Source organism: Podarcis gaigeae (genome assembly GCF_964106915.1).
Source record: "Podarcis gaigeae genome assembly, chromosome: 1".
Taxonomy (NCBI): Eukaryota; Metazoa; Chordata; class Lepidosauria; order Squamata; family Lacertidae; genus Podarcis; species Podarcis gaigeae.
The window spans coordinates 12,631,292-12,655,980 of NC_139678.1; the positions used below are offsets into that span (position 1 = coordinate 12,631,292).

General features: G+C 44.2%; 2 protein-coding genes across 13 annotated transcripts in view; both read left to right on the forward strand.

The window, feature by feature from the left end:
- Window positions 1–7,370, forward strand: part of CEP170B (centrosomal protein 170B) — a 92,891-nt gene extending 85,521 nt beyond the window's left edge. For 10 of the 11 annotated variants that reach the window (XM_083730919.1, XM_083730918.1, XM_083730923.1 and 7 more), the window contains 2 exons: window positions 42–93; window positions 1,292–7,370. In XM_083730919.1, the coding sequence (XP_083587045.1) occupies window positions 42–93; window positions 1,292–1,530 (291 nt within the window). In that variant the 3' untranslated portion in view covers window positions 1,531–7,370. The remainder of the gene's footprint in view (window positions 1–41; window positions 94–1,291) is intronic. The other variant, XR_014561952.1, reaches the window with a different exon arrangement.
- A 1,356-nt stretch (window positions 7,371–8,726) lies between these two features.
- PLD4 (phospholipase D family member 4) lies at window positions 8,727–24,404 on the forward strand. 2 transcript variants are annotated; one of them, XM_083735150.1, is made up of 11 exons: window positions 8,727–9,088; window positions 9,572–9,661; window positions 12,241–12,428; window positions 15,031–15,214; window positions 15,896–16,016; window positions 17,500–17,627; window positions 19,755–19,955; window positions 20,137–20,276; window positions 20,827–20,992; window positions 21,558–21,654; window positions 22,737–24,404. In XM_083735150.1, the coding sequence occupies exons 1-11, from the start codon at window positions 9,041–9,043 to the stop codon at window positions 22,961–22,963; spliced, it is 1,590 nt and encodes a 529-aa protein (XP_083591276.1). In that variant the 5' UTR covers window positions 8,727–9,040; the 3' UTR covers window positions 22,964–24,404. The 2 variants fall into 2 exon arrangements, with proteins under 2 accessions (XP_083591276.1, XP_083591277.1); XM_083735151.1 differs by having other exon boundaries at window positions 8,727–9,026.
- The last annotated feature ends 285 nt before the right edge of the window (window positions 24,405–24,689 follow it).

Consider the following 24,689-nt stretch of genomic DNA (forward strand, 5'->3'; position numbering starts at 1 on the left):
TGAGCGTTTGAATTACTAAACATATCGTTCTTTATTACTAGGAAATCAGCTCTATTTTGAAGGAGCTCCGCAGAGTCCAGAAACAACTAGAAGGTTTGCCTTATTTTGACTTCCCTGTTTGTCTTTGATTTGCGATAAATGCAGTTTATTGTACTAAGAGCTGGGCTGGATCTACACTCACCTTTTTAAACGTCATTAGAGTGATATTGCCTATGCTGTTCTAAAACGTCACAGGGCATACTGCAAAAATTACATTCATTACCTTATTGTTATTCCTCTGTAACAGCAGTTCCCCTTACTGCCCGGTTCCTGGTTGCTCTGCAGCGCCCTCTGGTGTCACATTTACTAACGCTTTATTAACCTTCTTAGCAAAACGTAATGTGACCCTTATGTTTTGGAAATCATCCCTTAACTCTTTCTTAAAGTTATAAACCATGAGTGTAGATCCACCCACAGATAAAAGGGAAAGAAGAACATGTACGTTTCCAAGCACAATTCAAAGTGTTGGTGCTGACCTTTAAAGCCCTAAACGCCTCGGTCCAGTATACCTGAAGGAGCGTCTCCACCCCTATCATTCAACTGGGACACTGAGGTCCAGCTCCGAGGGCCTTCTGGCAGTTCTCTCACTGCGAGAAGCAAAGTTACAGGGAACCAGGCAGAGGGCCTTCTCGGTAGTGGCGCCCGCCCTGTGGAATGCTCTCCCATCAGATCAGAAGGAAATAAACAACTATCTGACTTTTAGAAAACATCTGAAGGCAGCCCTGTTTAGGGAAGTTTTTAATGTTTGCTGTTTTATTGCTTTTTATTTATTATTATCATTAATATTTTGTTGGGAGCCGCCCAGAGCGGCTGGGGAAACCCAGCCAGATAGGTGGGGTATAAATAATAAATTATTATTATATTATTATAGTGCCACCTGCTGCCCAGCTCCCTGCATTCCAGGTTTTATATCACCTGGCATTGTTTTGGAGATGATGATGATGATGGTGATGATGATGATAATGATAATAATAATAATATTTATACCCTGCTCTTCTGGTTGGGCCTCCCCAGCCACTCTGGGCGGCTCCCAACAGAATATTAATAATAATAATAAAGCGATAAAACAGATAATATTTCAGAAACAAAATAAAATAGAAGCCTTTCATCTGCTTAACTGCCAGCCATCAAGTGTGAAGTAATTGAGTGGAGAGAGGGAGGGAGAGAGAGAGAATGAGAATGTGTAGCCAGCCCTGTAGCCCTATAAATCCGTCTTAAGTCTGACTTTGCTTTCTCACCCTCTTTTCTGCAGTTATAAATGCCATCATTGACCCAAGTGGAAACTTGGATGTGCTCGCCAATAACAAAATGTCTTCTGCTACAACACAGTCTGTGGCGGCGAAAATCAGGACTGCTAACAACAGTTCCGGGTCCATGTTGGAGGCGTTGTCTCCTGTCAAGAAGAGAAATTACGTGCAGAAATCAAACTTTGGCTCTGCTAGCCTGCAGGATGCTACGTTTGTTCCGGATGGGGAGAAATACGTGATCTAGCAAGAAAGTTTTCTATCGTTTTTCCTCTTGTATGTAATTTGCCGTGGTGTTAGTATTGTGTATGAGTGGTTGTGGGCAAGTCCGTGTGGAGCAGTTGTTTAGATTGCTAACACATTGCACAAAAGAAAAGAAAACGAAAAGGTACAATCTCTGCTGTGTGAGCATGAGTGGAAGGCCTATGTATACGCCTTTTGGAAGGGGGGAAAATGGACTGTGGAACAGCACATACTCAGCACAGAGGCAGACTCTGATTTTTTTTTTTTTTTAAACAGAAAGCAAGTGATGCATAATTTCTCCAATGTGCCATAGCAAACAGGCTTTGCGTATTCTTCACTCTGTACTGCCGAAGCTCTGATATGTTATTGTATTTAGCCTGTTTATAGCTGTCTGTTTTAGTTGTATAGAGGCTCCGTTTTGAAAATGTACCTTTTGGGGGCACTGGCTGGCTGTTGCTGTATATTTAATTTTAAATACAAATCGTTAAATGGTTCAGCCAAAACTGATTCCCCCCCCCCCTCTCACGCTTGTCAGCTGAGCAATGCACCGTGGAAGTCTTTTTTCCCCCTTTTCCTTTCAGAGATCCAAGAGCAGTTAACTTGCAAACATCTCCAAAAAGGAAACCAAGATGACATTGAATCATTCCGCTTCCAATCACACAGCTTTTACGATTCCACTGGGAATGAGTAATAAAGAGTACAGATGATGGAGAGGCAGTGATTAAATTTGCATTTTTGATTCCCTTATTGTAATCAGTAAAAGAGGGAGGGGGAGAAATTCAGGTGTAGAGGAGGCGGCAAATTAGTCACAAGGTCAGGATTTTGTATAGTGAAGTTGCCAAATTTGTACTATTTCATGGCAGTTGTTTCATAACTAAGTTTCCGGGTGGTCAAAATGTGTTTTTAATGCAGTCCAGAAAGTCTCCTGTTTACTGCATAGAATTCTGAAGGCGCTAAAGTATTCCATGTGTGAGCAATTAAGATTTTGATCATAACTCACCATCCTGTGCTTCTGAATCTCATTGACATGCATAGGAAGTTTAAGAGTGTAAGGGTTGAGCTGCTTTTTGCACTCACAGGAATCCTGTCTTGAGCCTCGCTCCTCACCCTGCGAGGCATACTAAATGGAGGCCTCCTTACTAGAGCTTGAGGGGTGCAAATTAAGAATTGTCTCGTGCTGCCTCCAAGTTCCTTGGGTGCTCTCATGCAGCTCTGTTGAGCCAGCAAGACCCTGGGCTCCTCTTTTGTGCTCTAGCAAATGGCCAGCTTGTCAATCATTTGGCAGCGAGATCACCGATCGCAGGCACGGCACTTTCTGCAATTCCCCTGGTCTCCCCAAAATTCAGGCTGGCAATAATGAAAGTTGCCACAAATCGTGGTGAGATTCCAAGTTTTACTGCCTTACGTTGATCGCATGAATGTGGATTTCGGGAGTCCGTCTTAGAAGCATCCCACCTGGGGTTTCCATAGGTGGGTTCAGAGTTCACCCTCGTGTTGTCTCTGTTACCTTATTTGGTCCCATTTTGTATGTTGTGTCAAGCATTCCTACCAAGATGAATGGGGAATTTGAGCTGGCAAATCCGGGCAAACTGTAATGGTGAATGTATTGCTCTCGTTCTCTCCTTGCAACACGCACAAACAGCTGGAATCTCAGTTTACTTCAAGCACTGTGGCCACCCTGCGACTCTTGAATCCAGATATGTGAGCCCTTCCGGCTAGTAAGAATTAAGTGGGCGGCTTTTAAATACAGTATTATTGAAATGATCTTATACTTCCACCAATACAATCTCAGATAAGGCCAAGGATAGTTTTGCAGCAATTCTGAGGTGTATGCTAATAAAAACACAATTTTTAAAATAATAATAATAATAATAATTTTAAAAATTCATTATTTCCCACTCCCACTTGCCAAATTAGTGCTTGCTGACTGGGAGGGGGCTGCACTTATTGAGATGCCAGTGAATTTTTTCTATTACAAAATTCCTCTTTTGCCTAAGTAGCTAAAAAAAATAAAATAAGGAACGTGCGTCTTTGTTGTGAAAAAGACAGTACTGAACTAGCTTGTCCTTTCCCAACCCAATGCTCTGCAGACATTTTGTGTTACAACTCCTGGGGGTTGATGGGTGTTTTAGACCAAAACATCTGGAAGTCTGGGGAAGGCTAAGCTAGGTGGACTAACGATGCAAACCAGCACCGTCTATGATTTCTGGTGGTAGAAAGATAATTCTTTTTAGAACTGACTTCTGTAGTCTCGGGTTCTCCCCCAGTTATGCATACTTAACCCCCATCTCTTATGGGACTTATGTGGGTAAGGAGAGAAGACAGGAAATCTAAGCAATTACAGTTAGAATATCTTGGGCATTTGCAAAGAGGTAATGCTCTTTATCCTAACGACTATTTGCTAGGTGACTTTGTTGTGGTGCTTGGTTAACAAACAGGTTATCTGCATGGCCCTGGCAGTCGACAAGGAGAATTTCACTACTCTCCGGTCTTGTTGGGTTCCTGACAAGGTGCAAATGTGGAGTCAAATTCCCTTCATCACTTGCCAGAGTGATACTGAGGACTGTACATACAGCCCTGCAATAGCCATTTATGAAGCAGTAGGTTCCATGTATTCATCCTAAGTCTGTGAAATTGTACGCAAAATGTCTTAACACTGCCGGGGTGGATCTCGTGTCCATCTTTTTGAAAATGAATGAAACTGAATGATTTTCTGGGGGAGGGGCGCTGTTAGTCTGATGATCCCCAGTTGCCGTAGATGGGGGTTAGGAAAGGGGGTGGTGGCTGTTGTTGTAGGTGGGAACCTACTGGTAATGTGGGCCTGGGGATAGTGGCTGTATTCAGTAGAGAAGACGGCTAGTCTATTAAATGGAATTTGTTTGAAACAATGCAGGAGATGGCAGGAAGCAAAGTGGTCTGGCAAGTGAACAACATATGCAGCCTCCTTGTGTTTCTCTAACGGCTTGTGGAAGATCCATGATGTCTAACTGGTTTTAGTTTTATAGCATGCGTCTTTCTTGGATAAGTTGGTTGTGTAACTTAGAATGCTGCCATTGCTGTAGAGACACAGCAGTAAAGGTTTCCAAAGCTCTTCCTACTTACAGAAGGACCCAGCAAGTTACACATTCAGTTACTTAGGTCAAATCCACACCATACATTTAAAGGGCAATTCCGCCAAAGAGTCCTGGGAACTGTAGTTTTAGCCTTTCCAGAGGTACGATTCCCATCAAACTGCAGTTCCCAGGATTCTTTGGGAGAAGCCATGTGCTTTGAATATGTGGTGTGGATCGGACCTTCAGTTCCACACGGGGGAGTGGTGGTGTTTGCCAACTCAGCTTAGGGTGCATCCAGCCACGTTGAGGAGATGTCAGCTGTTGATCTTGGCATGTGGTCAGCCGATTTGTTCCCGTCTGTGAAATCAATAAACCACATGGGAATGGTGGAGCACATCAAATTCACCTAAAGACCTACTTCAGACTGGGTTGTCCCACAAGAGACTGAGAAGAGGCTGTAACCTGGGCAATGTTTGCCTGTGTCCACTTGGTTTTTTAGGCTGAGATATTATTATTTTTGCCTCCCCCTTGATCAAGTTATTCAGTAATATATTCCAGGACATTATTCCAGGATTTTGAAATAATGAGCAAACCCAGAGGAGATGGCTGGATCACACCATCGTTTGACTTCCCCAGTTCTTCCCCAGGATCAAACAGAGATGCAACACAACTCTTGTGTTTGCCAACACCAAGTCTAAATTTGATTCTCTTTTAATATAATGCTGTATTTTTTTTAGCACAGGCTTAGTTTGAACAAGCTTAGAACACTCTTAGGGAAGGATAGTATCTGTCAACCTCTTGGATAATCCCACATAGGTTGTAATGCTTTCGTAGGGTCTACAGATGTAGACCCAAACTACACTGTAGTTTACCTTTTTTAAAAAGATAAAATCTGGGCAGTGGTCCTGTCATTCAGGTCTAAATGTGAGTATTTTGTGTGCACACATGCTAGGAAGATACTACATTTACATGTGGATATTCCTTGTACTCTAGCATCTGGGTGGCAAAGGGTGGTCCAGTGTGTTTTCCTACTGCACATTGCATTATAGGTTGATCCAAACAGGGCCTGCAGTCTGGGCTGTATTAAATTGTCACATGTAGTTATGCCAAAGAGGAAACCTTATGACTCTAAACTCTGTCCAGCTTTGGGTCCCTCTGACATATACATATGTAAATCCCCAGCTTTATGCTGCATACTCTTTGTTAAGTCTTCGTCCTGATACTTCTTGAGTAGTCCAGATCCTATTTACTTTAGGGTTTCAACTTTTGTGGTTTCTTTCTTTCCTAGAGTGTCTTGGGGTTAATCCATTGGCTCAATGACCCCTTCCTGTTTTCACGTGTATTGTCATGCTCTGTTTTTTTCTTCTTCAAATGTTTGTGCTAAACATCTATCTTTGTCTCGTAAGTTTTCAGAGAAATAAAAAGCCCATATCCCGTTGAAATTAAGTGGTGAGGTGGGTATCAGTTTGCCTCAGGATTCTTTCTGAAAACTGAGCTTGGTTCTATATGTTGGGGGGGGGGGAGTGAGTTTTATTTGGGGTATGTTAACATGTTACATTCTTCTTGTTCATAATGATGGAATGGATGTATATATCTGAGAGCGAGAGAGTGAGCGCACCTGGTTGCATTGAGCATATAATGTGTCGCCTATCACTCTCATGCTGTTGATGACAACAAAGCTGAATTAAGTGGCAATTCGCAGGACCATTTTTAAGCAGGTCAAAGTCTTTGCAAAAGTTCGAAACACTCTCTTCCAACAATTCGGCATGTGCCTAGATGATGAGCCCAAGATGTTTGAGATTCACTCACCCTGCAGGGTTCCACCCCCAAGATACATTCAGGAACTTTGTTCACAGGTTCAGTGACCAAACATGTCCATTTGGGGGAGGTTGGAAGTGGAATTGGCTTGTGTTGATGAACCTGAGAAAACTTGACCTGCAAATCAGCCGGGGGGTGGGGAATCTTCACACATTACAGGCAAAATAAGGTTTGTCACGGGAGCGTGCACTGATTGTATTAGCGTGGTACACCTATTCTCCTCTTTTCCTCTCGCACACTTTGTTATTTTGGGATGCACTTAACAGGTCTTAGGTGTACACCTAAAACCCATAATGTGTGAATGGCCCCCAACCTCATCCTTCAATGAGTTAAAGAAAACGTTTACAGATGACCTACTTTAAAAATAAAAATAAAAGTGTATGAGTGCAAAGATGCTACTGATATTGGTAAACTGATGCAAGGTCTTTCTCTTTTATTTTGAATCCAGCAAATGTATACATTGCAGCTGTAAAATGTACATTAACTACCTGTTCACTTTCTGATGTGCCCCTTGCTGAATTGTGCCTAACTATATGCTGTTGTTATGCTGCTGAAATCATTTTCTGCTGTTCAGAAACACACACAAACTGTTCATGGAGTCATTCATTCCATCTGCATGCGACACAAATGCAAACTGGGCTGTATAGCAGAAATTCAACTTTGTATAATTCAAAACTGTTTCAGTGACTTGTCTTTTCTTTCGTTTCCACACCCTCTCTTGAAATACTCTGTATAATTTTAATCCGGAATACCCCCGTCAATTCGTACATAGTGGGGCATTTCCCATTCTCCCTTATTTTTTCTTTTTTTAAAAAAAAATATGGTAATTTATTTCATTTGGTTGATAGGCAACTTATCTGTATATTTTTGTTCCAAGGTGATGTTGTGGATGTCTTTAAAAACAAAATAAATTGTTATTTTATATAATTTTATCATAAATTTGCTATAATAAATCATTCTTTTTTGTTTTCCACGAGAGGTTTTCTTTCATCTCCAAAAATATGTTTTCTCAAGTCCTTTCAAGACTTAATTTTAATAAATTGAAATACAGTGGTACCTCAGGTTAAGAACAATTTGTTCCGGAGGTCCGTTCTTAACCTAAAACTGTTCTTAACCTGAAGCACCACTTTAGCTAATGGGGCCTCCTGCTGCCGCCGCGCCGCCGCTGCATGATTTCTGTTCTCATCCTGAAGCAAAGTTCTTAACCCGAGGTACTATTTCTGGGTTAGCGGAGTCTGTAACCTGAAGCGTATGTAACCTGAAGCATTTGTAACCCGAGGTACCACTGTAAACGTCAGGGAAAGGGTGAAAAAGGAAAAAAAATACATACACCTTAGTTTGGGGAGCACAGCCAACCTGGATCAAATGTAAATTTGGGGGAAGGCTTAGATGACTATGATGGCTAGTGGCCTTATCCTTTGATACAAGAGTGGAGAACCTCAGGTCCAGGGAACAAGCACAGAACTCCAGGCCGCCTCCCTAACTGGTCCCCAGGGCTTTCTCTAAGCTTTGCATCTTCTCCCCAAGCCGCCACACTCCTGACTGGCCCTGCTCTACAACCTTGAGGGCTTCCCAAGAGGAAGGTTGCAGAATTATGATGAAGTTGGGGATGAAAGGCAGTGGATGAGGCAGCGAAAAATCAGTTTGAAGAGAACAGAGCATCCTCAGTGTTCACATGTCGATGGGGCGGGGGGGGGGGGAGGCAAGCCGAGGGTGAGGCAGAATGGAATGGAGTATTCTTGAAAGGGGGATGGATGGCTGGGACCCTGAACAGAAGAAGTATTCCACACTGCAACATTTTGTTGCAGGTCCTACTTGCTGAACTCTTCCCCCTGACTACTGCAATCTCCTTTCTAGCCTTCTATTGTGTCATTTCTATTCATCACCCTGCTGCCCGATTCCTTCTCCACTCCTTAAACTCCTACACTGGCTTTATGCTCTCTTCCAGATCGAGCACAGATTTGGGATCTTGCTTAAAACCTGCTTTTGCTAGACGGCATCAAACGTGGGCATTGCAAAGGGGTGCCTCAAGAGGCAAATTATGTCCTCCCGACCAGCCCCTGTTTGTGCAAAGTGCTATGCTTTGCTTGTGGTGTTAATTCTCATCCCAAAAGTACTCTGGCAAGCAGGTTTTTGCAGCCTTTCAGAAACCTGCTGAAAATAATATACTGTATTTTAATATTTTGTTGGAAGCCACCCAGAGTGGCTGGGGAATCCCAGGCAGATGGGCGGGGTATAATAATAATAATAATAATAATAATAATAATAATAATAATAATATTTTATTATAACCTGTTTGACCAGAGATGACAATAGTATATACACTTAAGGGCAGTGATCCCTCTACAATGGTCCTGACATTTTTGGAGAAATTTAATGCGAAACTATTCACTTCTTGAGGCAGTGTGTGTAGCACAGATAGCCTTTACCAGACAGTCTCTATTATTCAAATCTAGCAGCTGTGAAATTCTGGTTTGAAAGGGGAAGTTCCGCTTGTGGCACTGTGGGGGAGGAAAAGCAACACGCACAGCTTGTGGCTAGTTGATGAAACCCCGCTCAAGCAGTAGCAGAGTGTTACTTGCTCCTCTGAAGGAGGTAGAAAGACTTCTAGCTGGAACGACCTAAGACGGTGAGCATTTTTGAATGATTCGGAGACAATTGGTCACTGATTACTTAAATGCACTAGTGAAGGTAAGAGATGGTTTGGGTTGGGATGCTCAGTAACAGAGGGCATGTCTTTGTGTGCAGAAAATCAGTCCCTAGTCTCTTAATGAAGGGGGTCTTAGATAGGAGGTCCAGGGAAAGACCCCTAGCATGAGACCTTGGAGAACTGTTGACAGCTGAGGTAGATCTGGTGGAGAACAAGTGGTGTGTTGAACCTTGCAGAGGTTGCTGGATTCCAGCTGCCATTGTCCCTGAACATTGGTCATATTGTCCTGGGACAATTCCCTGGGACATTCCCATTGTCCTTGAACATTGGTCATATTGTCTGTGGGCTGATGGGTGTTGGGGTCCAACAACACCTGGACGACCACAGATCCCCCATCCCTGGGCTAAATGGAGCAACTATCTGACTCTGCATAAGGCAATTTCATCTGTAGTAGACTTTCTGGGAGCACTGAAGCCATTCACTCTATTTCTTCCAGTTCCTTGCCATGCATTTCTGTGTTATAGATCATGAAACACGCCCCAATGAACCCACTGAGGACAAACAGGCCCTTTTATTTGAAATTGCACCCAAGCGGGCAAACGTGCATTAATGTGGTAAGTACCAGAATAAAACCAAGTTGCACCTACTGGGCGGTGAATAAATGTCTCTCTGAATTAGCTTGACTAAGACAGAATCTTAGTCCTGTGGTAGAAGAATAGAACCCTCCGTGTCAAGTCTTTAGGAAGGTTGTACTTCAAAACTGGTTCCTTCACTCCAGTCACCAGCCAGCAGAGAAGGGTGGTCAGAGAGGGGTGGAAATAGGTTGGTGAATGTCCCCTCCAGTCTTTCAGTGTCAGGTTCCTCTTGGACTCTTGACCATCATTCAAGGACAATCCTGTTACTGAGTTGTCATAGAACAGAATGAAGCAACCTTCAGGCTACACAGTGAAGGGTGTCAAGAATGGTTCAGCAATAAAATAAAATACACGGAGTGAGTGAAGTCAACGCTTTACTAGAAGAAACAAGGTTGCTCAGGAGTGCCCACTCTAATGAGCACAGCAACTCTTCCTCGTAAGTCTTGCCCCTATGAAGCAGTTATGGAGACTGAAGGTCCTCACCTTTCCATAGCTGCCTAAGCCGCCGCCTCTCCTGGGTCCTTCCCAAGCAATCTGAGACTCCGCCGGCACGTCTGCCTCTGTTCCTCCCTCTTCATACCTTTTCTGGTTCTGGGAGACCCAAGAGGAGGGGAGCTTGTCACAGCAGGAGGGGGACAACACCTTGGCTTCATCACTGGCCTGACTCATCTCTGCCTTTTGACCTACCTCCTCTCCTGCTTCTGATTCTGGACTTTGATCTGACACAGACTCTCCCTGCTCACTACGCCCCGTGACCTCTTCAGCTTCTGACACCTCTTCCTCCAGCTCTTCTCCCTCTGCACACCCATCGTCCCACCACCAACCCCTGGGCTCTGAGTCTTCTTCCCTTGGGGGTGCCCCAGCTGGTGCCTCATTCCTCTGCGTCCAGCCAGTGCATGACAAAGGGGGTATATATTATCTGATGTCAGGAATTGATGTCTGAATAGTACAGCAAATGTTAGCCCAAACAGGGCCCATGATGAAATGTTGAAGAAATTAAGGATGTTTAACCTGGGGTTAAAATGTTGCCTCATGGAGATCAGTAATGGTTGATGACCTCCCCAAAAGAGATTACTTCTATTGCTACTACTCGGAAGGGCTGCAGGTCAATGGAGAAGGGCCATACCCCAGTGCTGGAGTCTGTGTCTGAAAGCTGCTGCCAGTCAGTGTAGACAATACTGACCAGTGGTATAAGGCAGCTTCCTATGTACTACTACTATGTATCAAGCATTTAACATTTTTTAAAAGACAGTCCCTGCCCACAGGCTCCCAGTCTAGCTAGCATAATACAAAAGGGAAAGGAATGGAGGTGCAAGCAAATTTAGAGACCAAGCAGAATCATCTGATCTGGGTGGCAGGGCCGCCTCTGCCATTGGTCGCTGTGAAGTGGCCTGGCTGCCTCAGGTTGCCTATTCTGGTTGTTTAATGAAAGCCCAGCAATTGTTAGTTATTTAATTTATTTTTTACTTCCCGGGAGAGGTGCTTGTGGAGTTTTCTGCCTCAGGTGCCAAAATAACCCACCTAATCTTGAGTACCATACACTTTGGTTTGCGGGGAGAGGGGGCACCGTTTGCTGGTCCTCCTCAGGCAGCAAAATGTTTTGCTTCCAGCCCTGCAGGTGGGCTACACTGACATTTCCCTGTACTTTATTATAACCGCACTGTGATGAAAATATAAAGAGGAAGTCTCATCCACCTGCTATATGACACAGGCGGATGGTTAGCAGAGTTTCACTCTGTTTAATAAATGAAACTGGTTTTGAGCTTGAGAACTGAAATGAGACTTAAATCCATTCCCCCCCTCCCCAAATTGCAAATGTGGTAAAAGGATGGATTATGTGTGTACCAAAGGAATAGAAACAAAATCCTGAATTTGATATACTTAACTATATAAAACCTATGAAGGAACAGATTCACACTCTAACCTTCTTATGGGCTAACAGACATTGCCAAAATGCTACTCAATCTCAGGAGCTGGTGTGGTTAAGAGCAGGAGTTACAAGATCCCTGATTTAAATCTCAGCAGTACCAGAATGTTATTGGGCTGTTCAAGGCAAGGCTCTTTTGTCCCTCCTCCATCTTTCATTTGTTGTTGTCGTTGTTTAGTCGTGTCCAACTCTTCGTGACCCTATGGACCAGAGCACGCCAGGCACTCCTGTCTTCCACTGCCTCCTGCAGTTTGGTCAAACTCATGCTGGTAGCTTCGAGAACACTGTTCAACCATCTCGTCCTCTGTCGTCCCCTTCTCCTTGTGCCCTCCATCTTTCCCAACATCAGGGTCTTTTCCAGGGAGTCTTCTCTTCTCATGAGGTGGCCAAAGTATTGGAGCCTCAGCTTCAGGATCTGTCCTTCCAGTGAGCACTCAGGGCTGATTTCCTTAAGAATGGAGAGGTTTGATCCATGGGACTCTCAAGAGTCTCCTCCAGCATCATAATTCAAAAGCATCAATTCTTCGGCGATCAGCCTTCTTTATGGTCCAGCTCTCACTTCCATACATCACTACTGGCTCGGAGGAGTGCTGCCAGACAACATTTCATGCACGTTCTTTCCATGTTCCAGGTGTTTGGACTGCTTGCAGTGGCTGGGCTTCTGTTTGTGATAAGAATTCATGTCATGAAACCCTCCACTGCAGTTTCTCTGGGAGAGGAAGACAGGGTTCTCAACACCCACAATAATGACGACCGAAACACAGAAAGAGACAGAGTGATTGAGATGGACAGCAGCCCTAGATGCAATGATTCATGCAAGTAAGACAAGCAAAGAGGGGTTTTTTCTGGGGTGTGTGTGTGTGTGTTTCCAGTGCCTTTTTTGGTCCCAGCATAAGAAGTGCCCCTGCAGGATGAGGCCAGTGGCCTATTTAGTCCAACCAGATGCCTATGGGAAGCTCACAAAAAGGAACAGCACGCTCCCTATTTGCAGTTCCCACCCACTGGCAATCAGAGCCACACTGCCTTTGAGCATGGAATAATAATAATAATAATAATAATAATAATAATAATAATAATGTATTATTTATACCCCGCCCATCTGGCTGAGTTTCCCCAGCCACTCTGGGCGGCTTCCAATCGAGTGTTAAAAACAGTACAGCATTAAATATTAAAAACTTCCCTAAATAGGGCTGCCTTCAGATATGTCTTTTAAAGATAAGATAGCTGCTTATTTCCTTCACCTCTGAAGGGAGGATGTTCCACAGGGCGGGTGCCACTACCAAGAAGGCCCTTGGTAGTAACTTGTAACCTCACTTCTCTCAATGAGGGAACTGCCAGAAGGCCCTTGGCGCTGGATCTCAGAGTCTGGGCTGAACGATGGGGGTGGAGACGCTCCTTCAGATATACTGGGCCAAGGCCGTTTAGGGCTTTAAAGGTCATCACCAAAACTTTGAATTGTGCTTGGAAACGTACTGGGAGGCAATGCAGATCTCTCAGGACTGGTGTTATGTGGTCCCGGCGGCAACTCCCACACTTGCCTTGACTAGTAGCCGCCATCTTTCTCTTTTTAAAATGTAAGTGTTGTGAATGTCCCTGATACAGCATGTAATATTACTTCATTTTATTTTTTTAATTGGCGCGTTTATTTACGTATTTGCATATTGACTTTCATAGAACATCCCAAGGTGGTGCACAAAAGAAAATACACAATCGTTCATTAAACACATTAAAGCAGTGTTAAAATCTTTGACAACTAAGATACAACAGTGATCCATAGTTCAAAAAGTAAAAAACAGGACACCCCAAAACTTGTTGAACTTTTAAAAAATAAAAACACCCCAAAAAATCCCATGAACTTTCGATTGACTTGCCTGAGATTCAGGACAAAGCGCCACCTTTTGGATATTCCCTTTGCCTTTGAAATACCGGTAATGTCTGAAAAAAACGAGACGTATGGCTGTCCTAACTCACAGGAATGACGTGGGAACAGAAATACGTCTTCAAAAGCCACTGGAGCATCCAAAAGTGTTGGGACTTTACAAGTTCAAGGCAGAAGTAATTCCACAGAAAGGGGGCCACCACAGAGAAGGTCCTCTTCTCCTAGTCAATACAAAATCAATACCAATCTATAATAGAGATACTGCCCTAAACACACACACACAGAGACTCATTATAGAGAAAAGTGTATGTGATTGAATAAAGGAACTGATCAAAATTACAGCTGTCACCTATATTGGAATGAATTTGTTTTACATACTCCTTCCGTCTCTAATTTGGATGTGATAGGTTAATTTTGGCATAATTGCAAAGCCTGGAACATAGGAAGCTACCCTATACGGAGTCAGATCATCGGTTCATCTAGCTCAGTCTACACTGACAATGGAAGTGGCTCTCCAGGGTTTTAGATGAGAACATTCCTAGCCCTACCTGGAGGTACTAGTGGTTGAGTCTGGAATCTTCTATGCGCCAAGCAGATCCTCTGCCACTGGGCCTCAGCCCTTGTCCTGTGTGTGAGCAGCCAGAAACTGTCTGACACAAGCGGAACAACACATTTCTTTCAATCTGAGGCAGCAGACAGCATGTCTGTTACTAAGCCAAAGGGCATCTTTTCTATATTATCCCGTTCATTTGTAAATTACCCTGGAATAAATGTTTACGGAGGGTGGTATGCAAATTCCTTCAGTCAAGGGTGGCCAAGCCTTTTCAGCCTGAGGGATGTTTTGAGGGTTGGCCACCCCTCTGATGGCTGTGTGCCAAAGATGGCCGCCGCCAACCCACTGATGAGCACACCAACTCTTGCTATGCTTATGACACACGAAAATTGGCAGGCAGGCACACAAACATCCAGGCAGGCAGAAAGCCGGGAAACACACACACACACACACACACACACACACACACACACACACACACACAGCAGAGGGATGGCTGGACAAGGGTGGAGAACCTCAGCTCAGGGGCAGAATGTGGCCCTCCAAGCCTGCCTATCTGGCCCTTGAGACACTCCCCAGGCCACCACCCCTTTCTGCAGCCCTTTGACCTTGTTCTGCTCCCTCCCTGAGTGGCTGGAATGCATCACTGAACTCCTGAACTGGCTCTTTAGCACACCAAGCATGCACATGCTAGAAGACTGATTCTAACTTCCACTACTGCTTTTTTTTTTGTTTTAAGGCAGCTAAAAGTAAAATATAATCTGGCAAGGGGACTCGATATCTTGCCTTTTACACAAGCCAGTTTGAAAACAATCCGGAAGGCTGGTTGGTCTGACATTATTATGGAGATGTGGCTAATTCAGGAAAAAATGTTACTAAGCTTTTCTCTCACCCTGAAGTCTACCCTGTGAACTGGGGACTTAGGTCAGGTTGTCTTGGCGGCAACTGTTTTGACTGCGAAGTATTCTGCTACCCCTTCCCTCTTGCAGTTTCCAGCTAGTGGAAAGCCTTCCTTGGGACATGCCTTATGGACCAAACAGCAGTGCTGCAAAGCCTTTATACCAAGCATGGATGGAGTTGTTAAATATAACCCAGGAAAGCATTCACGTGGCTTCTTATTATTGGAGCTTGACTGGAGAAGACCTTGGAGTAAATGACACATCGTCTAAGCAGGTGAGATAAGAAAGGGTTGTTTTTTAATAATACTGTATTTTTCGCCCCATAGGGCGCACCCGCCCATAGGGAGCACCTAGTTTTTTTGGGGGGGAAATAAAGGGGGGGGAATTATTTCCCCCCCCCCAGGCGCGGGGCTGCCCCCCCCCAGCAGAACAGGCTGCTATCCGCAAGCCTAGGGAGCCCGGCAGGAAGTTGCGCCGGTCTCCCCAGGCTTGCGGATATCTGCCTGAAGCCCGGGGTGCGCTACTCAGCGTGCCCCAGGCTTTGGGATGCAGGCAGCTCTCCACAAGCCTTGGGAGACTGGCGGGAATTCCCGCGGGCTCCCAAGGCTTGCGGATAGCTTCCTGAAGCCTGGAGAGCGAGAGGGGTCGGTGCGCACTGACCCTTCTCGCTCTCCAGGCTTCAGCGAAAGCCTGCATTCGCCCCATAGGACACACACACATTTCCCCTTCATTTTGGGAGGGGAAAAAGTGCGTCCTATAGGGCAAAAAATACGGTAATAATAATAAAATCAGCAGCTGTGTGTAGGCAGCATTTTAAAGGATGGGAAGACTTTACCACCATGTTGTTGACAAACCAACCAGTCTCGCATCCCCTGATCTGGAGGGATATTTCCCATGCAGAATTTGGCATGTGCCGCCCCTCGTTCGATACAAGTAAGTGATTTGCTTTCTGTAGGGTGAAGATGTTCTCAAGAAATTCGAAAGCCTGCTTCTGAAGAATGTGTCTGTGTTTATTGCAACAAGTGTGCCATCTAAGGCTAAACATTCAACAGATCTTGAAGCCCTGGAGAAAAGAGGTAACTGTTTATTAAAATACTTCTATTCTGCCTTTTGGCAGAGCAGCCCCCCCCCACAGCAAACAACATGAAAACAGTCATAAAATGCTTATGACCCCGCCCCCACTCCCACTGAAACAACATAAAATCCAGCAACTAAAAATCTTACACAAGAATTAATACACAAGTGTTAAACTGCAGGGCCTCTTAAAACTGCCATATCTTTGTTGCACACCAAAAGGTGAGCAAAGAGGGAACTAAATGAAGCCTCCTAGTCATGATGACTCTGAATGCTAGTTGCTGTTTTGTTATTATATTTCATAGAATCGTGGAAACATATAATTGTAGAGTTGGAAGGGACCACGAGGGTCATCTAGTTCAACCCTCTGCAGGAATCTCAACTAGATCATACATGGCAGATGGCCATCCAACATCTGCTTAAAAACCTCCAAGGAAGGAGAGACTCCCAGCAAGGGGGTCCATTCCTCTGTCCAACCGCTCTTACTATCAGATAGTTCTTCGTGATGTTTAGTCAGAATCTCTCTTGAATCCATTGGTTCAAGTTCTAACATCTGGAGCAGGAGAAAACAAGCTTGCTCCATCCTGGTTATCTCCCGCTTGGACTACTGCAATGCGCTCTACGTGGGGCTACCTTTGAAGGTGACCCGGAAACTACAACACGCGGCAGCCAGACTGGTGAATGGGAGCAGCCGCCGAGAACATATAACACCGGTCTTGAAAGACCTACATTGGCTCCCAGTACGTTTCCGAGCACAATTCAAAGTGTTGGTGCTGTCCTTTAAAGCCCTAAACGGCCTCGGTCCAGTATATCTGAAGGAGTGTCTCCACCCCCATCGTTCTACCCGGACACTGAGGTCCAGCACCGAGGGCCTTCTGGCAGTTCCCTCACTGTGAGAAGCCAAGTTACAGGGAACCAGGCAGAGGGCCTTCTCGGAACGTCCTCCCACCAGATGTCAAAGAGAACAACAACTACCAGACTTTTAGAAGACATCTGAAGGCAGCCCTGTTTAGGGAAGCTTTTAATGTTTGATGTATCACAGTATTTTAATATTCTTTTGGAAGCCGCCCAGAGTGGCTGGGGAAGCCCAGCCAGATGGGCGGGGTATAAATAATAATAAATAAATAAATAAATAAATAAATAAATAAATAAATATAATAATAATAATAATAATAATAATTATTATTATTATCATCCTCCATGTGGTTGCCCTTGAGATATTTGAAGATCACCATCATAGCTCCTCTCTGTGTCTTCTTCTCCAGGCTAAACATACCCAACTCCCTCAACTGTTCCTCATAAGGCTTGGTTTCCAGATCCTTCTGAGATCAACAGTCTTACTAAGTGCCTCAGTCCCACAACTCTGTAGGGGGTATTTAGTGAATTTGCATAAGGACTTCCAGTGAAGTAAATGTGTGTTACTGCTTGAGAGCATCTCAAGAAACCGTTCTTTGATCTCTTAAAAAACAACATTTTTTTCCATAGGAGCCCACATAAAAAGGATTAATTTTGGACAGCTCACCCAAGGTGTCATGCACACCAAATTCTGGATTGTAGACATGAAACATGTATTTCTTGGTAGTGCCAACATAGACTGGAGAGCCCTGACTCAGGTGAGAGATTTAAGGCTATTAAGCTGAAGCGGCACAGGGGTGGGAGTGGGAGACTGAGTTCACAATACTTAACAAGAAGACAAAATTTGCGCGGAAACATCCCGAGAACCAGTTCTGTTAAGACAGGTGATTTTATTTGGGGAGAACATAAAAACTTATTACCTGGCCAAGCTCAGTTGTCTTCTTTCCTTCCAGCTGTCGGAACATTTCGTTAGTCTTATACTATCTATCTAAAGATGCAAACGAGCTTGTCCTACATTTGTGTTTCTAACCATAGCCACTCAAGTTGTTACGCTACATCAGTAGTTTTCAGATTTTTCTGCCTTGAGGGGACTCTTTCCATGTTGCCTGCCAAGGCACTGCTCCAGCTTGGCTGTGTGTTGAACAGGATTCTGGGTACACACTCCATTCACACATGGTATTGCTATGGTTCTTGGGCCACTGTCATCCTGTGCCAACTAAGGGCCAAACTTGACATGATGTGGTAGATCTGCAAATTGAATTTTTAAAGCACTACTAGTTGCAGGGCAGTTTGGATTGGGAGTATGGCATTGAGGGAAAACTGTCGGGAAATCAAGCCCATATCAGGAGAAGCTGGCAGCAATCCCAGGCACCCTGCTTGATTCCCTGTTGACCTCCCTGGCAGCATTCCCCAGCAAGATCCAGGTGAGGTCTTGATAGGCGATTCTTCTCAAACATGAGAAGAACACCCCCCTCTTCCCTGCCCCCTGGCAGGGGAAAGAGATAGAAACGTATTTACATGCCTTTATTTCTGTCTTTGCAGCATTACAAAAAACATGACTGCTCTCTTCAAACTCCAGCAGTGTAGAGACCAACACTTCCTGTACTTCCTAGACAGGAACAAACAGAAGAGCTCATATTACACTCTGAGCTAATTCCAGTGCTTCGCACTGTGAGTTGACTGTCCCTCTGTTTCCCACAGGCAGTCCCAACATTCCCATCATGTTTACTTTTCAAGCTAGCACTTTGCAGCTGCATTGCATCCATATCATAACAAAAACTGCCTAATCCCTTCTCCTGCACTATTTTCCCACACCATATGGTTAACTCTCCTTTCCCAAATGCTCTAGTCCACCCAGATCTCCAATGTCACACCCACTTGGGACGTCAGATTGCACCTTTGCAGCAGAGGCGCTTGGTGCAGTTGCACTGGGCGCTGCCCTGCAGACGGGCACCAAAACAATGCTGTAGAACAGAGTACGAGAGGTGGGGTGGTGGGTGGAGACTGAATTATAGTGTCGAACAGGGCACTGCTGAAATCTGAGAGCCCAATTCTGCCGCTGTTTGGAGACACCCAACATCCCTCTATGGTTGCATGTTATGGAGAAAGGTCAGTTTTAGTGGGCAGGTTTATCCTTCAGGAAAGCTAGTCCATTGTTACTGCTCTTTCCGTGAAGATGGAGTGATTAGGTAAAGAGAGAGAGCGAGCACAGGTGTTCTTTAATAGTTTTATAGAAGAAGGAATTTCAACAGGCCTAGCTTCTCATGCAACTATCAAGTGTACAAGAGAGCTCTTTGGTATTTGGGGTTACCCTACTTGGATGACTCCTGACAAGTTCCTCAGAACTCAAGAGTTCTAATATTCCACACACATTATCATAGGAAGCTGCCTTGTGGTCAGGCTGGTTGCCCGTATAGCACAGTATTGCCTACTCAGACTGGCAGCAGCTCTCCAAGTTACGATCCCCAGAACCCAGGTTGTGCTATGTGACTGCAGAGGTGTTGAACTGCTGAGCTCCGAAGCACTTGTAAAAGGGCATTTCCGCTTTCTGTATTTTGCTGTATGATTTCATTCAAACCTATGCTCTTGCTAGATATATTACCACACCAGTACAAAGAAAGAGTGAAAGCAACAATTTCCGCCCCCCTTCCCAACAGGTGGGTGGGGTTTGCGACACCCGAGGAGGTTTACCTGGTCTGGTGCCTCCCAGCTGGGTCAGGCTGGCTATCGTCCCATCTCCGGCCTGGGAGAACAATGGACGGCCAGCTGGGGGTGGGGCGAAGGCCAAGGAAAAGAGGCCGACCCCTTTGGCCAAACCCCACTTTGTTTCTTCCTCTTCCAGGTTTGGTTTGGAATATTGGTCTCCAGTTTCTCTCTTTCTGCAGGTGAAAGAAGTGGGGGTTTTGATCAGCAACTGCAGCTGCTTAGCTAAGGATCTCTGGAAAACCTTCAAAACCTACTGGGATCTTGGGGAAGCAAACGCCACCATCCCATCTCCATGGCCAAGCAATTATTCTACCAATATCAACAGCTACAGTCCTTTGGAAGTGCAGTTAAATGGAACAAGCACTGAAGCTTATTTTTCTGTAAGCAGACAGTTCCTAAGCATGTTTTCCTCAGATTAACCCTACTGAATTCAGTGGGATTTACTCTCCAGTAAGTGTGCATAGGATTACAATGAAACCTTCTGTAGGAAATGTTTATTCTTACTGAAAAAACATGGGGATCAATAGATGATGTAGTAATTAAAGTTCTCCTTTGCTCTAGGCTTCTCCTGCTTCCTTTTGTCCAGGGGGTCGCACCTTTGATCTCGTGGCAGTTCTCGATGTTATCTACGATGCAGAAAAATTTGTCTATGTCTCCATGATGGATTATTTTCCTACGAGCCGCTTCAGACACCCACCAAGGTATGAAGTGAAACCTGAATATATGTGACCTTTTTATATTCTTAGCTAAATGCTAATTAGTTGTTTGACTGCTCCCTGCACCATCAGCTCTAAATTACACAGTTTTTGGGGTGTCACACTGTAAAAGCAATGCAGGTCAGCCTGGGCTTCATGGGACAATAATGTAGTGAAAGACAGCTAGCTAGCACCAGAAGCTGTTACTTCTCTGCTTTAGTAGGAAGCCCAAAACTGAATAGTTCTTGTGTCTATAAAGCTCCCCATTGATTGTTTTACAAGCCTTTGTGGCTGCTGTTCACTTGGACTGGTGAGGTGTAAGGCAGGAGGCCAACAGTAGGTGGAGCCAGAGCCAATGAATTATAGTTTCCTTCCCATCCTCCTCCCAAGTTCTACAAGGGCAACCGAGACGGAGGAAGCTAACAGCTAGTACCACCCTCTGGTTTGGTTGTAAGCAAGAAGGCAGGCAGGTGGAGGGCTGAAACTGAGCTTAATGGGGCAGTACCCATTTGCCCTTATGGTCCAACCTTCACTAATTACAATGTTGTTTTTGTAGATACTGGCCACCCATCGACAATGCTCTGAGAAGTGTGGCGTTACACCAAAATATACACATACAGCTTTTAATCAACTGCTGGGTCCATACTGATTCTTCCATGTTTCGTTTCTTGGAGTCACTGAGTGTCCTTAGTGATCAACATGCCAACATCACAATCGAAGTGGTAAAACAAGCATGCGTTTGGGCCATGGGCTCCTTACAGATGCACATGTGTCATGTTCCTGGTATTGACAGTGACTTATGTAGTTTGTACACCAAGTTTTAAGGGTCTTTTCTGGGTCATATATCATAGTGTCAAATGTGAACATGACAACCCTCAGACTCTGTTGCTTTTTCTGCACCTATAATGCCACCTTTTTAAAAATCTACACTGGCTAGAGCTGGACTGCAGTTTTAAAATGCAACAAAGTCTTCCAAACTTTCCTCATAGGTCTTCTTTCCCATACAGTTGACCATCTTCGTTGTCCTCCTCATCTGTGCCAATTGAGATGATGTGCACCCAAAAGGCACTATTAAATGCAAAGCTCTCTTATAATTTTTAGCAGTGGGTTTTTCCTTTTCCTTTTACTGGCGAATGGAAGTGGAAAGTCTACTCTAGCTTAGCCAAAAGCTATTCCTATTTTATTTCCATTACTTGGAAAAGGCAGGCAATTGTTGGAAACTCATAAAGTCATCTGTGTTTAATTCCCACTCATTGTAGACATGTTTTTATATTTACATCTTACCAGAAAATCTTCACTGTTCCAGTTGGAAATCACACAAACATCCCCTTTGCAAGGCTGAATCACAGCAAATATATGGTGACTGACAAGGCAGTCTATATTGGTAAGTGTTGTGGCCTGGTAGAGATTGTGGTCCATGTAGAAGTCAGCTATACAGCTGCAAACATAACATTTCAAGTGCATTATACAGTGCTTTAAAAAAATACGTTTAGGGGTACTGTCATTTTCCTACTCATATTGAAATACTGCCCCTCAATGAGGCCACACTTAGATTCACAAATGTTTAGGGGTATGTGTACCCCTTGTTAGTTTCTGTTTGCCACTGAGCAGCTGCTTTTGGAGTCACAGGACTCTGTTTACATTCCAGGGATTCCAGGCTATTGGAAGTCTCATGGGAGAAGGGAGACGCATCTGACGTACTGGTTTCTCTGTTCTTTTGTTCCTTTGTTCAGTTGCTCTCTGTCTTTCATAGAGAGAGGATGTATATTTCTTTGCTGTCTGCGTAGTAAGAAATAAAGCATAGTGATGTAGCCATAAATCTCATCACTTCTGCTGCTTTGAAGCTCTGCTGAATGGGGGAGCGTGCCTGAGGCCTTATCAAAGGCTCAGGTCGTTAATTATTCGTCGGAGGGCGATTCTGAAGGACTCGGAGGAAAATGAGCTTTATCAGTTTGGCCGAGAGGAGATTCCGACATCCCTGTGTACCCCCAGAAAAAAAGCACTGTACAAATGTGACACTAGATGGTAATGGTGAGCTCATGGCAAATTCAATATATTTTTCAAAATGTTTTTTTTTAAAAAAACATTTTCACAGCATTTTAAAATATGTGTTTAGATTCCACCCTAGAGCACATTGCAATAATCAAGTCTTGAGGTTACTAGGGCATGAATCACCACGTCCAAGAATAGCCATAAGCTGATAAAAAGCACTCCTAGTGATTCACATTAGTTTTGGGTTTTTCTTGACATTGGATCCTGCCTGTTTCAATCTCTTTCCTCCCCCTCTTCCTTGAACTCTGCAGCTTTTGCTTCAAGTGAATATTCTAGCAATAGTGCTTTCAATTGTTTGAAACCAGAAATCTTATATGTTTGCCATAACAGGGAAATTTGAGCTTTTTTTGGGGGGGGGTGACAAGATAAATTAAAATTGCACCCTTATATACACTGCATTTTATACATCTCTAGGAACTTCTAACTGGTCAGAAGAGTACTTCAGCATCACTGCAGGTGTGGGACTGGTTGCCAAGCAGTCTTCAACAGACGCCACAAAGAAAAACCCTACAATACAGGAGCAACTGAGGGCTCTCTTTGAACGAGACTGGAATTCCAAATATTCGGTAAAAATGGAAGACCTGCCTGGGCAGAAAGACTGTGCTTGGGAAGATGGATTTAAAAGTTCTTTTAAAAGCTAAATTATTCTTATTTTTTATTGCTAATGGGAATTCAGTTACGAGCTTTCTGCGTGTGAAATCTAGGATTGTTGTGGATTTGCCAGATAATGAATGTTTTAGTTCAGGATGTCTCAAACCTTGATCACGGAGTAGTCCTGTTCACAAATTTCATTTTTATGGAATCGTATAGCTGCAAGGGAACCTGGATGTCATTTAATTCAATACACTGCTCAGTGAAGGATCTACAATGCAAAATGCAACCGCAGTGTCCCTGGAAGGTGGCCACTTAAATGCACTCAGTGAATGATAGCCTATTGCCTCCCAAGAAAGTCTGTTCCTAACAGTAAGAGCTATTTGACATGGAAGTTTTGCCTAATGTTTAGCTGAAACATGCTTCTCTGCAATTTCTATTCACTGGTTATATGGTGGTACCTCTGGTTACGAACTTAATTTGTTCTGGAGGTCCGTTCTTAAGCTGAAACCGTTTTTATCCTGAGGCATGTTTTCGCTAATGGGGCCTCCTGCTGCACGTGCGCCTCTGGGGCGCGATTGCCATTCACATCCTGGGGCAAAGTTCACAACCAGGAGCAGCTACTTCTGGGTTAGCGGAGCTCATAACCTGAAGCGTTCGTAACCAGAGGTACCACTGTAGTCATGTTGTATACTATAAAGCAAAAGAGAACCTGTCTGCTCCATCTTCTGCATGGCAGTCCTTCAGCTATTTGAAGACCACTATAATGACTCCTCTTAAATCTTATCCTCTCCAGGCTATGCATATCTGCAGCTTTGATCCAATATTGTGTATCGTGGAATGGCTAGGTTAGAAAATGTATTATAAGAGGGTACATGAGAATTGGCCATCACTTGTCAACACTTGATCCTTATCCTTATTAATACCTTGACAACTAATGCTATTCTATGGTGTGGTGTGCCTTTTAGTCTGCACCCTTTGAAAATCGATTTCAAGCCAACACACTCAAAAAAATAAACCCCAAGAAGGGAAAGTTAATTCTTTAGTTGTACTGCGCTGAAATTGTGCAAATACTCATTGGTTGTACAATTTCAAAGTGCAGCCCAGAGATCAAAATAGAGTTATGCAACCGGGCAATTGTTGCACTTGCAAAATTCCACAAGGTGGCAATGTTTGAGAAAATTATGGCCTGCTTTACTCTGCTCCCCCACCCCGCACCCATTAAAAGCTGTGCTTCACAAACCACTAATGTTCTGTTTCTCAGTTCAGAACTGACTTCATCAGCACTGCTCCAGAAAGGTTTGAAGACTGTACCCTCAATTCTGCCTGAAAAAGGCAGCTGCAGAATAGCAGTTTTAAAAAGCTTTGTCTGCTGTTGCCAGCAAGAGTTGCTTATTAAATTAGATTTCTATGGCCTTCTGTATTACTGTTCCTTGAATTTCAAGGTGGCTAGTAACATTAATTGTTATATCTGCCTTGTATTGGAAGTCATTTCTACAGTGGTGCCCCGCAAGACGAACGCCTCGCAAGACGGAAAACCCGCTAGACGAAAGGGTTTTCCGTTTTGGAGGCGCTTCGCAAAACGAATTTCCCTATGGGCTTGCTTCGCAAGACGAAATGTCTTGCGAGTTCCTGCGGTTTTTCCCCCCTTTCCCCCCCTTTTCCTAAGCCGCTAAGCCACTTATCAGCTGATCCGCTAAAAGCCGCTAAACTGCTAATAGCGCTAATCTGCTAAGCTATCAATGGGCTTGCTTCGCAAGACGAAAAAACCGCTAT

Excerpts from the sequence above, each read along its gene's own strand:
- PLD4 (XM_083735150.1), top strand. The coding sequence starts at position 9,041 with ATGATTCGGAGACAATTGGTCACTGATTACTTAAATGCACTAGTGAAG. Across the intron at positions 15,215-15,895 it reads ATGACACATCGTCTAAGCAG|GGTGAAGATGTTCTCAAGAA; the intron begins GTGAGATAAGAA and ends TGCTTTCTGTAG. Across the intron at positions 20,993-21,557 it reads CCAACATCACAATCGAAGTG|AAAATCTTCACTGTTCCAGT; the intron begins GTAAAACAAGCA and ends ACATCTTACCAG.